A 17,224-nucleotide genomic window follows, 5' to 3' on the forward strand; every position below is an offset into this window, starting at 1 on the left:
GGGGGCTGAGTGTGCATTAGTATAAGCCTTGTCACAGTAAAGGGAAAGAATAAATATTAGCATTTGCATAAACAAACACTGGAAGGACACAATAATAAGACTGGTTACCTACTGGGACTAGAACTGGGGATGGGCAGGTGCTGGGCAGGGCAGAGGGTGAACAACACTAGGGCCAGACTTCTTAATGAAACACCTTTTTGTATCGCCTTTCTTGTTTCAACTATGGACCTATACTGACTATTAAGGAAAATAATTTAGCCAAGCAACCCGACCATCATTTGTTCTTCCTTTCATTTAAGAACTATGTGAGCGGGGTGCCTGGGTGGCCCAGTAGTTAAGCATCTGCCTTTGACTCAGGTTATGGTTCCAGGGCCCTGGGATCAAGTCCTGCATTGGGCTCCCTGTTCATAGAGGAGTCAGCTTGTCCCTCTCCCTCTGTCCCTACCCACTGCTCAAGTGCGTACTCTCACTCTCTCAAACAAATAAATAAAAACTTAAAAAAAAAAAAAAGAAAGAAAGAAAAAGAACTATGTGAGCATCTATTCATAAAATTAGGAGTCTCTAAGAGAAAACAGTCATTGCCAGAGGTACACTCACCTTTTGGAAACAGAAAAACAGACCTCCATCAGAAAAAAACCTCCCTTACAAAATCAACTTTTTTCTGAAATTTTAACATTCCATTATTTTATTTATTTAAAAAACCCTCCCTTTGCTTCTTTACATACAAAAAAAGCCCCTCTATGACAGCTAACTGTCTGGAGTGACTCTGGGATGCTGCAAAATCGAGACCGTCGAGTGGATTCAAGCAAGAGGAACAAGATGAAAACAGGGTGAGGGACCATGTTTGTGAATTTTATCAGTGGGCCTCAATCCTCTCCAGTTCTAATCTTATAGAAGCTATTCAAGGTAACACAATTTTGCATTCAATAATGCTCATGTTTAGAGAAAATATACACAAAGACAGACACCCTCAGCGAAACATAAAGTTTGGAAAAATGAAATCGTACCTGCTGAGTAGGGTAAGACGGGGGTGGACTGTCCGCTTTCCTCTCCTCATTCCTGGGACTCCCACTGCCTAGAGCTCCATCTTGCTCTGGGGCTCCCGGCGGCTCCCCGCTGCTCTCGCCGTCTGCCTCCTCGTCGTCGGCCTCTGAAGAGCTGCTGCTGGTACTGCTTACCTGAGGGGACTTCAAAAACAAACTTCGTAATTTATACTTTTCAAAGTGGAAGAACTAAAACAAACAAGACACCAGATCACCACTTGATGCCATCTCTTGTCACTGTGAAGAAGTGGTGTTCGTACCTCATCTTTCAGGGCCATGTTTTCCCCGCCACCGTTCAGCTCGCTGTGGATTCCATTCATACTGGCCACCACCTCGGTATCATCGTAGTTACTCAGTGGATAAATATCAGCAAATTTAGCTGACAACGGTGCAACGTCTTCATCGTCACTACAACTGAGACAGGCAGAGACGGTCACCACGAAGCTGCTCACCAGGGGACAGGGAGTATACCGCCCACGGAGCCCGACGCTGCCTTTACAGGCTGTTCTGGTTTGCGGGAATATTACACTGAGCACCACGCACACTTGGTAACATCTCCTGGTAACCTGAACACCGGGGGAAAAATGCCTGAAAGATTACCATCTGTGCTACACAGAAGAATGGAAAACAAAACACCAAAAGAAGAAAAATATCTGGGAAACTGCCAAAATTTAATCGGATTAATTATTACTGCATTTCCACTGGGCTTGAAGTGCCTCAGTGTACAACTGTTCGCTGCCATTTCCAAGCAGACACAATTAATTTTTTATTAAAATTAAAGGGGGTACAAAGAACCACCAAAGTTTCAGACGTAGCCAGTTGAACAAAACTTTACAGGCACTTAGGTGACAAAATACTAAAAGTTTTTTACTACAAGGCCTGCTCTAGACAAGTCACTCATGATCTGAATTAAATATCAGCTTTAACAAGACATCTAAACAATGGGCAAATGGAAGATTTACTTAAAAAAAAAAAAAAACTAGTAGGCAAATTTCAAGGCTGTAGCTAATGAAGGACACTTCAAACATAGGCTTTTCTGGTGTGACAAGGGCGGGCACACAGTCTCCACATCAGGGCAGACTGTGCAGGGCATGGACCATTCGTGGTCAGCCCACCGTGACCATAAACATGCCTCTCAGTCCGTCTTCAGCTCTGCATACGATAATTTCCAGAAGGAAAAATCCTACAAACTGGTGATCTTTCGGATTTAGTAGAGTGTCCAGAATTGCTCAACTCAGATATCCTTCCCATTTTTGGAAAAAGAGGGAACACAATATGCCATAACCTGGAGCTCACCATAGTACCCACCAGGTAAAGGCTGCTCAGGTCTCCTGAGGCCCGCGGCACCTGAGGTGATGGAATGTGTGGCCTTGGCCAACACTCATACCCACTCCCGAAACATCACCACCACCACGAGTCACAGATGACATGAGGTGATTGAGTCATTTGCTCAGTGTAATGAAGGCAGGCTGCAGCTCCCCTAGGGCCCCCGAGAACCAAACAGCCCTGCGGCACAGAGACTCCAGGCACACGATTCTCTCCAACCAACTTAGTGCTGACACCAAGAAAGAGATGACACAAACCAAAGGCAACAACGGAGGCTTTCAAGTCCTCACAGTTCATGTTTGGAAGACATTAATCCTAGCTGCTGAAGGACCAGAGGTCCAGCACAGCCGCAGGCAGTCCTGGCCCACAGACAAAGGTACCCCAGCGCACTTCCTCTACTGCGCAACACAGCGCAGAAGCCCACACCTGACATCAGTGTGACAAGGTGGCAGGGATGGGCTTTTCCAACATAAATTTTTTTTAATTTATTTAAACATCATATATGTTTAATTTCAGTCTGTTTTAGTTAGAGGTTGCCAAACAGCTAGCTGGGAAACCCTCGATCCTCCCTCATAGGCCCCAGAGAGAGCACAGGGTATCCAGGTCTAGAAAGCAGCTCGAACTCAAAGGAGTCATGGCATTCAGGCCAATCCCTTCAGAATTATTTTGTTTTGAGACCAGATCCATACTGAGGACTGCAAGACTCTGAAGGAAAGCCTCGGAGTCGTCAGGAGAAATCCAGATGGAGGTGGTGAGCAATCTGAGAGACGCTGAGTAGCCTGAGGTCAGGGCCACAATCCCTCCTCCCATGGGGAACCACACTGGCGGCCATCGCCTCCACAGGGCTCCTGACACCCGCACGCTCTATGATAAACAAAATGCAAACCTAAGTTTACCTAAATAAAATAAAGACACACATCCATGTGCAACCTGTCCAGAAGTTCGAAAGGAAAGCCTCGACAAATGACAGGGTCACAACTCTGAAAAAACGTGAGGCCACTCACCTACAGTGTGAACTGGCGACGACCGCACAGCCCCCTCGCTCATACAAAATGTACTTCTAGATAATGTGGGAACACGGAAAACAGAACCTTTCAATCGCTTGCTAAAGTGATCTTCTGAGTTTTTAGCAAGACATGGAATAAGCATGAATGCTGAACGGACAATGAGGCGGAATGAACTTCAGGCTGATCACCCTCAAACGAAATGGGAAACATGAAGCCAGAACTGAAGAGACACTTCCCTGCATACCAACATGGTTTTTTCTTTACTGGCATTTATAAATTTACCGTATTTTTTTTTCATGTAATGAAATAGTGTCAAAGTTTGGGTTTACTGATTTCATGTTTTAAAAGTTGCTTAAAAAATGAAGGATCCTTTTTCTTGAAAAAGCACTATAATGATATCCATACTTCTGTAGACATTACTATCTGTATTTCTCATCATTGGGTTACGTAAATTTCTGAAATCTTATTATAAAGTCACAACTTACAAAGTTGGTGCAGAGCCACTGTCTGTGAGGATGAGTCTGGGATGTTGCTGAATTGTAATGGGAGAGCTGGAGCCTGACCCTGAGCTTGCTGAGGACACGCTAGGTGGACGCATCTCAGAGAGATAGTCAGGAGCGGAATCCACTTGGAGGGGCAGCTGGTGACTGTGGATGTCGCCAGTGACGGGGGGGGTCCATGACACCACAAGTGAGGATGTGTGAGAGGCTGCAGTCATCACAAGCACATCTGAGTGGGAACGAAGGACAGTTACCCAGAGATCCGAGAGAGCTCAGACAGAGCTCTGTCGGGCTCGGCGTCCGGGCCAAGGCTGTGGCTCCCGCAGGCCCGCCACGCCCACACAATTTCGCAGGCTCACCTTCTCCTGTAGTTACAGTTGGGGCAGTCGGGCATGCTGAGCCGGGACGACAGCATGTGCCTCATGGCATCCGTGAAGTTGTTCTCGCCAGTGACTGCCTTCTTGTTGGTTAGCTAGAGGAAACCACCAAATGAGAGGTTAACTTTGCAAGACATGCTCCCAGTCAGGTGGTCCAGCTTCTCTGTAATCATGGTACTGGGTGCCATGCTCATTCAGAAGCCAGTGACCACAGTTTCCTAGAGTGGGACAGGGCCGGGAAGGGGCAGACCTGAAATGCATGGCAGCCACCGGCCTGAGCCTCACAAAGGCCAGGGAGCAGGAAGCCCTGGCTGGTGCCTCACCAGCAGACACCCAGCCTTTACCTGGAATCAGCTGTGTGCTCGGTTCTCACTAGGGACCAGGAGCGCAGAGCTAAACCGCAGCCCCCCAGGGGCTTAGACCCTGGAAGAGGAAACCATGATGTGGGAGGTGCCCTGGCAGAAAAGCAGCAGGGCGCCGGGCCCACATAGGGCCCAGAGGAAGCACTGTTGGTAATGCTGTCCGAGGCAAAGAGGACATCCACGTCAGGAGCAGAGCACCGAGCCAGGCATCACTGAAACACCTCTGGAAGGCCTGGCTGACCCTGGGCTGAGCAGGAGGGAGTCTTGGGGGATGGGACAGAGGTTGGGGGGGGGTGCCCAACAGAATAGCCTGGAGGCACACAGGCCCGCACATGAAAAGCTGCAGCATTAGATGGCCCACGAGTTAAAATGCATTTGTGACACATGACAGAAGCAGGCAGGTGGGAGGATGGCCAGCTGGGGAGAACACCCACTGCAGGAACAAGGACTGGCACGTGAAGGGTGCAGATCCAGGAGCTACCGACCAGTCGACAAGACAAGCATCTGGATTGCAGAGAAGAAACCTACAGACCAGCTCTGGCAATGGGATGGGTGGTGCTAGAAGGGCCATCTGATAGGCTAGACACCACACAGGAAGGGTTGGGGGGTGGGAGCCGGTGAGTAAGCCCAGTGTGGGTGGAGACCACAGGGGCAAGGACACCAAAATGGGGGAAGGGACACCAATGCCTGAGGAAGGGAGAGACAAAGATGCCAGCTTGTGAAGAAGAATCAAGGGAGTCAAGTTTCCAAAGTCGAGTGCCCTGAGGATATGGGGCAAGGCTCCCAGCCAGCCACAGGGAGGTGCAGAGGGGTAGGGAAGTCTATAGGGAAGGAGGGAGCGAGCTCTGTTGTCAGCAGCTACACTGAAAGCTCGGCCCAGGCCCATGTGGGGAGGCCTGTGAATCGGGCCTGAGGGTAGCAGGCTGGCTTCCAGCTCTGTGACTTGACGGCACCAGCTGCCTCCAAGACCAGACACCAGGGACTTGGGTGGCTGTGGGCTAGTGTGGTCACTCGATAAATGCGATTTTCCTTGAGAAATACAGAAGAGAAGGAAATGGATAAGGGAGACTAGTTAGGAGCAGACCCACAGTGCGGCCTTGGAATGGTATTTTTCCCTGCGCAGGCGCACAGCCCCCCCACCCCCCCAAGCCTCACCTGCTCCTCAATGAATCGCCTCTGTTTGAAAAGCTCCCAGTCCTCCGTCAGCATGCGCTGTTTGGTTTTCATTGTCATCTAGGAAGGAGATGCAAACAACAAAACCTTAGCGCCAGCAAGAGCCAGCCAGGCTTCTACAAGGGGAGACCTCAAAAACGGTGCCCGAGTCACTCCCCCTGCAGATGAGGAAGGCACAACAGACTTGTGGCCCCAGCGCCCCAACTCCTTCACGGGTTCTGTTCGCATGGGAAACATGGAGGAGCGCACACTGAAAAAAGAACTGAAGGTCCCAGAGCTGAAGCTGTTCTTGCAGTAAGTGAGCATTCAGCCTCTACTGGCCTGTGCCAGAGATAAAGCGTGAAGACGTGTGAGGGAGTGCGCGTGGAGAGCCTAAGCAGCCTGAGCTGCAGACTGTGCATGACTTCATGCCCACGGGGCCCCTAGCAGAGTCAGAGGCACAGAGACAGCAGGTATATGGGGAATGGGGAGCCAGGGACTGGAGGACAAGGAGGAATCAGGAAGGGGGGAGGGCGGGCACGCTACCGTGGGAACGGACTTGCTGCCACTGAACTGGACTCTGAGCAATGGTTAAAATGGTATGTTTTCTGTTACGTGTATTTTACCACAATTAAAAAAGAAACCACTTTGAGAGGAATAGGGAATTAAGGATGGGTTCAAGGTATAGTTTTACTGAGGTGGGAGAGGCTACGAAACAATTAAGTCTTGATGTTTATCTACATGTGTTCTTGTAATTACTGAAAACTTAAGAATAATTCCTAACAACAGAAATATGAGATATGTATCTTCTAAATTATTAGAACAAAAAAAAAAAAAGAAAAAAGAGAGGGGGACAATATTTAATCCCACAGGCAAGAAAATACTACCAATAAACCCTCCAAAAAAAGAATAATTTAAAAAAAATTCATGCATTTGAAAAAAAAATTATGTAGTTTAAACTAGGAGAGAAGAAATCAAAGTTGAAATTACAGTCCATGGAAATCATTGACAATGAAAGCCCTGCAAATCAATTACAGAAGATGTATCCAACACATAGATGAACATGTATAGACTTCAATGCGTTTATGAGAGAACAAAACAGAGGAAAAGACTGAAACGTGTGTGTTCCACACAAGAAGCCAAAGGAAACAACATGAGAAACCAATAAAGCAGGAAGAAAGTAAAGTAAAAGCAGAAATTAATGGGAAGATGAAGCAAATGTGTTCAATAAATCCCCAAACACTGGTTCTCCAGATTCCCCTCCTGGGCAGACCCAGGGAAGAAAAGGCCCTGCCGACAAAGTGGGCATGAGGCAGGACACATACGGGCAGAGGTTTCCTTTAACCCACAGAGGGAAGGATCTGTGCAATGTAGACTTTCACCTGCACAGAAACGCTGTGAGCCAGGGGTTCATGGGCTATTCTGCTGAGCCTGCCCAACATGTTTGAAAGGCTGAGTCAACATTAGATAGCTCTTGAGATGGAACCAAACAGCCCAGACTCTGGCTTCTGTGGACATCTCCATGGCTCCGAGGCCCCTGCCCTTTGCTACCCTCCTGGCCGAGGGCATGGCATTTCCTTCTGGCAAAGAAGATGCTCTCTCAGCAAAGTGGGCCAGGAAGGCAGGCCAGGGAGCACAGCAGCTCTCCCACAGCCACCACTCCCCTGACTTTCATCACTCCCCTCTGAGCACAAACTCATCATCCCTTGTCTCCACAATGTGGACAATCTTCTAGGCAAACATCAATTGTGGAACCCACTCAAGAGGGAGGAAACCCAAAACAGATGACAAAGTTTAACATGAACTGAAAAGATGGTACAAGACCCATAGTCCTCATTCCTTCTCCTTGCAAAGAAAGATCATGCCCTAGGTTTTAGGGTGGATTCTATCAATCCCTTTATGGAAAAGAAAACTTAAACTATTCCTGAAAATTAAAGCAAACATGGAAAATTTCTAAATGCATTCTATGAGACTAGCATAACCTTCATACAAAACAGACAAGGCCTCAAAGACAAACACTCAATGATGCCTCAGAATACAAACCCCAAAATCCTAAATAAAGTATTAGCAACTTAAATCTAATAATGAATTAATAGAATATATATCATAATCTAGTAGGCTTTAATCCCAGGAATGCAAGCATGTCTCAAAATTAGGAAACCTAATGTCTTACTTGATAGAGAGAAACACACAGAAGAAAACCATATAACCGAATTCAATATCTATTCCTGTTTTTTACAAAAATTGTAACTTAAGTAAGCAAGAAGAAAGGAACTTCCTTAATTTGCTAAAAACTCCCCAATACTCACGGGAGGCATGTGACTTCACGGGAAGCATGCACACTCGTCCCCGTGAAGCCAGAGCAGCAGACGGAGCCGCCCGCTACACCCTTGTGACAAGCCAAGGGCTCTAACTGAAACCAAACCAACAGTGCAAACGCCAGAAGCTAAGACAAGGCTACTTGTAGGAGACGTGGACTCAGGGTGCTGGGTGGAATGCCAACAGCTGGACGGCTCTGACCCCAGAAGCCCCAGGGGTAAACTTGACAGGAAGGGAATAAACTATGAAACCATCAGACAGAACAGAACACACAACCGCAACACAGAAACGTGCACCATCTTCCTGGATGGAAGACTCATCACTGAGGCCAGCTCTCCCTTTACGTCATGTATGTCCACAGCTTTCAGGAAAAACATTTTCCTCTTACAAGCAGCGATTACAGTTGCACGCTTAAAAAATGATTTTGGTGGCCCTATAGCTCAGGGGTTAGAGCACTGGTCTTGTAAAAAATGATTCTGGGGTGGGGATGCTGTGCCTGGGAGGCTCCATCAGCTGAGCATCCAGCCCTTGATCTCAGCTCAGCTCCTGCTCTTGGGCTCTTGAGTTCAAGCCCTGAGCTGGGCTCTATGCTGGGCATGATGCCTACTTAAAATAAAATCTTAAAATAAAAAAAGATTTTCAATGAGATAGATATTAGGAAAAGTAGTCATTTCTTTTAGTACGGAACTCAGTCCAGAGCTGTTTGATAGTTAACAACATCAATAGAAACCTCCTCTTTGACCTCCTCCTCACATCCTGGAATTAATTCTTCCAAACATTTGGGTTCCTGCAGGCTTATATATGTGTCAAACAACAAATAAAGGACACATTTATGAGAGAAAGAGTGGAAGAGAGAGCAAGAGCTGGGGGAAGGGCAGAGGCTGACTCCCCAGGGAGCAGGAAGCCCAATCATGGGTAGGGATCCCAGGACCCCGGGACCATGACCCATGAAAGCAGACAAGTGACTAAGCCACCCAGGCACCTTGAGGATACATTTTATTTTTTATCATTATTTTTTAAAGATTTTATTTATTCATTTGTCTCAGTGAGACAGCGCAGAAGCAGGAAGAGCTGCAGGTAGAGGGAGAAGTGGACAAGACACAAGACACTGAGCAGGGAGTCCAATGCAGGACTCGATCCCAGGACCCTGGGACCATGACCTCAGCTGAAGGCAGCTGCTTAATTGACTGAGCCACTCAGGCGCCCCTCCAAGGACACATTTTACAAAGATTTTTTTTTTAATCTTATTTATTTATTTGACAGAGAGAGAGAGATCACAAGTAGGCAGAGAGGCAGGCAGAGAGAGAGGGGGAAGCAGGCTCCCCGCCGAGCAGAGAGCCTGATTCGGGGCTTGATCCCAGGACCCTGAAATCATGACCTGAGCCGAAGGCAGAGGCTTAACCCACTGAGCCACCCAGGAGCCCCCTTTTTTTGTAAAGATTTTTTATTTTATTTTATTTTATTTTATTTATCAAGGACACATTTTAAAAAGCAAGCAAAAACAAGTGATTTCAAAACTGTCATCCATGTCCCTCATCCATACTTATTTATGAATACTCAATCATTTACAGACGTTTTGAAACCTTGGAATTACTAATAATTTCTAAGCTACTACTTGATTAGAAGCCACTGATGTCCATTCCAAGGATTTCAGAATGACTGGTGCCCTCTGGATGCTACTAAAATTGCTCCTTAATTTGTATTAATGGCATCACGGTTTCTTGATAGGTAAGTGAAAATAATACACTTTCTGCTTGCTTTAGTAAGGAGGACAGTTTGTTTGTTTGTTTTCTTTGTGGGAGAAAGAAACGATAAACAAGACCCTTTTTTTGTTTGTCTTATTGTAGCAAAATACACATAACATAAAATTGATCATCTTAACCATTTTTTTTTAAGATTTTATTTATTTATTTCACAGACAGAGATCAGAAGTCAGACGGAGATCACAAGTAGGCAGAGAGGCAGGCAGAGAGAGAGGGGAGAAGCAGGCTCCCTGATGAGCAGAGAGCCCGCTGTGGGGCTCAATCCCAGGACTCCGGGATCATGACCTGAGCTGAAGGCAGAGGCTCTAACCCACTGAGCCACCCAGGCGCCCCATCTAAACCATTTTTTAAAAAGATTTTAGGGGCGCCTGGGTGGCTCAGTGGGTTAAGCCTCTGCCTTCAGCTCAGGTCATGATCCCTGAGTCCGGGGACTGAACCCCACATTGGGCTCTCTGCTCAGCAGGGAGCCTGCTTCCCCCTCTCTCTCTGCCTGCCTCTCTGCCTACTTGTGATCTCTGTCAAATAAATTAATAAAATCTTAAAAAATAATAAAAAATAAAATAAAATAATTTTATTCATTCATTTGAGAGAGAGAGAAAACAAGCTTGGGGGTAGAGAGGCAGAGGGAGAGGGAGAAGCCGACTCTCTGCTGAGCAGAGAGCCTAACATGGGACTTGATCCCAGTAATCTGTGATCATGACCTGAGCTGAAGGCAGATGCTTAACCAATTGAGCCACACAGATGCCCCACCATCTTAACCATTTTTAAGTGTACAGTTCAGTGGTATTACATACGTTCACATCCTTGTGCAAACATCCCCACCATCCCTCCCCAGAACTTTCTCATCTTTCCCACCTGAAACTCTGTCCCCACGAAAAAACCCGTTCTCCCCTCCCCTAGTCTCTGGTCCCCATGAGTTACACTTTCTGTCCCTAGGAGTCTGACTACTGTAGGTACCTCATATAACTGGAGTTCTACAACAGATGTTCTTTTGTATCTGGTTTAGTTCACTTAGAATAATGCCTTTAAGGTTCTTTCATATTTTTAGGTCTTCCATTTAGGTCCTTTTCCATCCTGAGTTAATTTCTGCATGTGGTGTGAGGTAAGGCTCCAATGTCCATCTTTGGCATGGGATGTGCAGTTTCCCAGCACTGTCTGTTGCAAAGACTGGCCTTTCCCATTTGAGTGGTCTTGGGACCCTTACTGAACATCATGTGACCACACAGGTGAGGGTCTATCTTACGTCAACACCACACTGTTTTGATTACTGTAGCTATGTAGTCAGTTTCAAAATCAGTAAGTATGAGTCCTCCAGATTTATTATTCTTTTCCAAGATTGTTCTGGCTATTCTGGGTCCTCTGAGATTGCATATGAATTTTAAGATGGGTTTTTTTCTGTTTCTACAAAAATGACTCTAGGATTTTGACAGGTATTGCTGAGTCTGTAGACCACTTTAGCTAACACGGACATTTTAATATCATTAAGTCTTCCAATGAACATGGGATGTGGTTCCTTTTATGTCTTTCTTTTTTAAAATTTTTAAAAAGATTTATTTATTTCAGAGAGAGAGCGAGCGGGCGAGGCAGACGGACAGTGAGCTCAAGCATGAGCGCAGGGAGGGGCAAAGGGAGAAGCAGACCCCACTGAGCAGGAAGCCCGATGCAGGGCTGGGATCATGACCTGAGCCAAAGGCAGACGCTTCACCGACTAAGCCACCCAGGCGTCCCTCTTCTTCAATTTCTTTCAGAAACATTTAATAGTTTTCATTGTGCAAGTCTTCTACCTCCTTGAGTAAATCACCTTGTAAGTATTTTACTCTTTTATTTGTCAGAGAGAGTGAGCACAGACAGACAGAGTGGCAGGCAGAGGCGGAGGGAGAAGCAGGCTCCCCACCAAGCAAGGAGCCGGATGCGGGACTGGATCCCAGGACACCAGGATCACGACCTGAGCCGAAGGCAGCCACCCAACCAACTGAGCCACTCAGGCATCCCAGTATTTTACTCTTGATACTGTTGTCAATGGGATTGTTTTTGTAACTTCCTTTGCAGATTTTTTGTTAACATACAGAGATACCATTTTTTGTGCATTATTTTGTTCCTGGTGCTCTGAATTCATTTATTCTAACAGCATTCATTTTTTTTTTTTACAGTCTTTAGGATTTTCTATACATAAGGTCGTATCACCTGCAGAAATAATTTTACTTCTTCTGTCCCAATATGGAGGTCTTTGATTTTTATTGCCTAATTGCTCTAACCAAAACTTCCAGCACCATGTGGAATGGAAGTGGTGAAAGCAGCAACCTTGCCTTGTTCCTCATAGAGAAAATGCTTCCAGTCTTTCACTGCTGGGTGTGATGCTTCCTCTGGGTTTTCATCGATGGCTCTTCTCATGTGGAGGCAGATCCCGTCTGTTCCTAGTTTGTTGAGTGTTTTTATCATGAAAGCTAAATACTGTCAAATGATTTTAGGGGATCAATTAAGATGATCCTATTTTTTATACTCCCTCCATTGTGTTGATGTTGCATATTACATTGATCGGTTTTCATGTATGGACCCATACCCGCATGCCAGTAATAAATTCCAGTTGGTCATTGTGTACATAGTCCTTTTAATATGCTGCTGAATTCTGTTCACTAGTATTCTGTTGCGGATTTTTTCATCAGTCTTTATCATAGATGTTGGTCTATAATTTTCTTTTCTTACATTGTCTCTGTTATCAGGGTAAGGCTGGCCTCACAGAATGAGTTGGGAAGCTTCTCTCCCCTTCAATTTTTGGGACAAGTTGGGGAAGGACTGGTGTTAATTCTTTAAAGGTTTGGTAGAATTCACCTGTGAAGCCGTCTGGTCCTGGGCTTTGCTCTGTTGGGAGTTTTTGTTTTGTTTTAAGATTTTATTTATTTGAGGGGGAGGGAGAGAGAACACAAGAAAGGGGAGCAGGAGGCAGAGGAAGAGGGAGAAGCACGCTACCTGCAGAGCAGAGAGCCTGATATGGGGCTCGATCCCAGGACCTGAACTGAAGTCAGATGCTTAACCAACTAAGCCACCCAGGCACCCCTGTTGGGGATTTCTGATTACTGGTTCAGTTTCCTTATCAGTCGCAGGTCTACTCAGACTTTCTGCGTCCCTGTGATGCAGTCTTGGTAGGTTCTGTGTTTCCAGGAATTTGTCCACTTATCTAAGTTATCCTATTTGTTGCTGTATAACGGTTCACAGCACTCTCTGACAATCCCTTTTATTTCTGTAGAATCAGTGATAATGTTCCCAATTCATTTCTGACTTTAGTAATCAGAGTCTCTCCTTTTTTCTTAGCCCACATAGCTAAAGTTTTGTCAGCTTTCATGATCTTAAAGAACCAACTTTTGGTTTCACTGATTTTCTTCTATTCCCCAGTTTGTTGATCTGCTCTAATCTTTATTTCTTCTTTCCTTCTGTTAGCTTTGGGTTTAGTTTGTCTTTTTTCCCTACATCCTTAAGCTACCAAGTTAGGTTACTGATCTAAGAACTTTCCTGCTTTTTATTGTAAGCATTTAGAGCTGTAAAAGTACATACATGTACTTTTAATGAAATAAATTTAATTTCACCCTTACTTTTAAAAAATAAGACTGGGGGCACCTGGGTGGCTCAGTGGGTTAAGCCTCTGCCTTCAGCTCAGGTCATGATCTCAGGGTCCTGGGATCAAGCACCGAATCGTGCTCTCTGCTCAGCGGGAAGCCTGCTTCCCCGTCTCGTCTGACTGCCTCTCTGCTGACTTGTGATCTCTCTCTCTCTGTTAGATAAATAAAATCTTTAAAAATAAATAAATAAATAAATAAAAATAAGACTGTGTTTTCCTTTCTAGAGAAAACAAGTATACTGTTACTTTTTTTTTAATTTATTTATTTTTATTTTTTATAAATGTATAATATATTTTTATCCCCAGGGGTACAGGTCTGTGAATCGCCAGGTTTACACACTTCACAGCACTCACCCCAGCACATACCCTCCCCAATGTCCATAAGCCCACCCCCCCCTCCCAACCCCCCTCCCCGCAGCAACCCTCAGTTTGTTTTGTGAGACTACGAGTCATACCCCATTTTCATCAGAATAGCAGTGATAACACTGTGTATTATATTCCTAAACAGACATTTAATTTCAGGTACAAATACATCAAGAAATTACTATTCCCAAAGGTTTTCTCAATCTTGGCAAAGTCTCAGTCTTTCCTTTCTTCTAAGAGTTGTCATGGGGTATTTATGGGTTTAGTCCCAGTTCAAAGCTGGAGAAATGAAGAACAGATTTCTGAAACTATAACTGCATTTGTATCCTTCCTACCTACAAAGTGAAATGAGAAAGAGCCCATGGGGTCTGCAGCAGGCAGGATGCAGACAGCCCTGGTCCTACCCCAGAGTCCCAAAACTGTAACACAGAGGGTGCCTGTGTGATGCCATCAATTAAATGTCCACCTCCTGGCATCAGCTCAAGTCATGATCTCAGAGTCCTCGGATCGAGCCCCATGTGAGGCTCCGCACTCAATGCAGAGTCTGCTTGAGATTCTCTCTCCCTCTGTGCCCATCCCTGTGCTCTCTTCTAAAATAAACAAAGAAATCTTAAAAGAAGAAAAGTATAGTACAGAGCTCTGTCAGTGCTCCCTTGTTACTCTCTAGATCCTATTACCTTGCACAGGGCTGTTCTAAATGCCTCCACCACAACCCCACCCTCCCATGGTTTCAGAAAGGCGCCTGCTTCGAGGCCCTCTGGGAGTCCTGCTGTGTCCCCAAGAGGCTCCGGATGCCTTCACGCCCCACCTTCAAGAAGAGCACCCTGCCTTCTTGGGTCTCCCTTCATCCCTGTCAGCCACCTGCCAAGCACAACCAACTATGCTCTGTCTGCATAGTCAGAGTCAGAGATGGGGCTCTGAGTAGCAGAGCGTTATGTGAACGGCTCTGGAAATTACATGGCTCAGCAGCTCCCCAAGGCCCCAGAGGCTCTTGTAGGTGGCAGCTGCGCCAGGTGGCAGCCTATGCAGGTGACACTGGGTGTGCATAGTCAGTGCTGACCCAACAAACAGCTGCCGCCACCCCCAGGTGTAGCAGGGTGAAGGCCACCATGGTTCCCTCTGGAAAGTCAGTGGTGACTCCTTCCACCTGTACCTCCCCTGTTACCCTGGCACACGTGCTACCCATGGCAGGTCCTGGCGGCACACACTCACCTGCTCGTCGACGTAAGCATCAATCCTCTGCTGGCATTCCAGCCACTCCTCGGCCACCCTGCGCAACTCCTCCTCAGAGCGCTGGTACCGCTGCAGTAAGGTGCTGTATGTGTCCTCGTTGCACGTGTCATGTGTCGTGGTTCCCAGCCTAGGGAGAGAGGTATTTCAGCAAAAGAAAGGAGCCCAAAGGCTCTGGGCCAGAGATCAGAGGTCTGCTTCTCTCTGTCACCTCCTCTCCCAATGTGACAAGTGGGACACCACCACACACCACACAAGACTGCTGTGAGGGATTAGCAAATACATACGCAAGGCGCCCCAGGCCAGAATCCGGCATAAAGAAGCTCCAAGAAGAGGTCCAAAGGGAAAAAGTCAGTGGTGAAGAATAGTGTTTTACAAGACTAAGGCCTTGGGGCACCTGGGTGGCTCAGCCAGTTAAGTGTCTGACTCTTGGTTTCAACTCAGGTCCTGATCTTGGGGTCATGAGATCACACCCCACACTGGAATCTACGCTCAGCTGGAAGTCTGCTAGAGATGCTCTCTCTCCCTCTGCCCCTCCCCCAACTCCCTCTCTATGGAAATAAATAAATAAATAAATAGGCCCTAGCAGTTCAGTTTATTAAACGTGGAGTTGTAACCTATTTTTCCCCAATGAAATACACTGACCCAGAGAAAACACAACATTTAATGGAAATACAAGACTCAGACTTGGTTTTCCAATTTATGTAAAACAGAAGATTTGATCCAATCAAAGAAACATGTTTTATAGTTTTACTTATTCTATATTACTTTAAAAATGCTGGTAAGACAGCAAATGAGAAAATGAACTGAAAACAAGACATACAAACAGTAAACAATGAGGAAAACACCTAGACTTCCAGGAAAGAGAATATGGGGCAGGAGGTGGCCTGGGAAGAGCAGGGAAGCCAAGCAGGGTGGCAGGGACAAGGGGGTGAGCAGATTACATGCCATCAGAAACTGCTCATTTTCTGAATACCTAAATACCAAAACAACTGTAATAAAGACATCCTGATAAGAAGTTTCAAAATCGAGACAACATTTATAGTCGCTCAAGGGAAACAAGGCTACGTGCGCAAAGATCATCAGAGTTGACAGGAAAACATTGGGAGCTACACAGTGGGTACCAATAAGATACTTTCCGGCACATCTAAACGAAGGAATTCCAGAGAACCAGTGCCTCTTATGAAGCTTATTACATCTCTTCATTCATATACACTTTACTTGCACATGTGCTTTGAAATAAACTATGCCCATGTTAAGTAAAGATATGATGATGGCATCACATTTAGAGATGTGTGTAGGGGCGGACATAAAAAAAAAATCTAGAAGCAGTATCGAATTGTATATAGCATCTATTTATCTTCATGATTTTCTGTATTTTCAGAGTTTCATTGCATCACAATCTAATAATTTTATAATAAATACAAACAATACAGTAATTTTAAATTTAGGACCCTTTCAATGGGCACAAACAGCTCCCTCTCCTTTCCCATCTCTGCGTGTGGGTGGATCCCACTTGTGACTATTTTGTAAAAGGGAGAACCTACAAATGAACTCACTGCCGCTGAAGTTATCTGCACACACAGTGTCCAACTGTGAAGTTTATGCCAAGGAAGGAGCAGGCAGCAGCAGCCAGGCCTAACCGAACAGGTGTTTAGGGGAGGCCAGAGACAGGAAAGGAACTGACACTGATCCACAGTGACTGAGGCTCCCTCAAACACCAAGGCTGTCCTTCTAAGGCTGTTTCTGCCCCCGAGGATAAAAAACTCCCCAAAACGTGGCATCTAGTGACTCGGAGGCTGCTCCGGGCTCTGCACAGCCACCGGGTGGCCCTTGGACCTGAGAACACAGCCTGCTGTCTTGCTGGGCAGCAACCCACGGAGCAGCTGCTTTCTCCCCATTCCTGCTTCCACTACCTTGCTATTACAGACGGATTTTCCTGCTTCACACAAAGCCTGCCTTCTACAGAATGCCACCCTGTCCCTCGCATACCACTTGGAACACGGGGATGTTAAGGGGACCGGCATCTGCCCGGCACACACTCCTCTTCCCTCCTACTAGAAGTGAGAACTGCTCTCCTCTACCGTGATACAGGTTCCATTTTGAGCCAATGGAGAGCAAAGCAGCCAGGGGTCCTGGGACATCTTTGATGGGGTGATCAGAGCACAA

General features: G+C 46.1%; 1 protein-coding gene across 1 annotated transcript in view; it reads right to left on the reverse strand.

The window, feature by feature from the left end:
- The window catches only part of FAM193A (family with sequence similarity 193 member A), a 160,545-nt gene that overhangs the window by 42,462 nt on the left and 100,859 nt on the right, over positions 1-17,224 (reverse strand). The window contains 7 exon segments of the mRNA XM_032856195.1: positions 1,008-1,187; positions 1,304-1,457; positions 3,862-4,049; positions 4,051-4,105; positions 4,236-4,348; positions 5,771-5,848; positions 15,038-15,185. Coding sequence (XP_032712086.1) covers positions 1,008-1,187; positions 1,304-1,457; positions 3,862-4,049; positions 4,051-4,105; positions 4,236-4,348; positions 5,771-5,848; positions 15,038-15,185 — 916 coding nt within the window.

Source organism: Lontra canadensis, unplaced genomic scaffold (genome assembly GCF_010015895.1).
Source record: "Lontra canadensis isolate GAN:19392208 unplaced genomic scaffold, GSC_riverotter_1.0 scaffold1, whole genome shotgun sequence".
NCBI lineage: Eukaryota > Metazoa > Chordata > Mammalia > Carnivora > Mustelidae > Lontra > Lontra canadensis.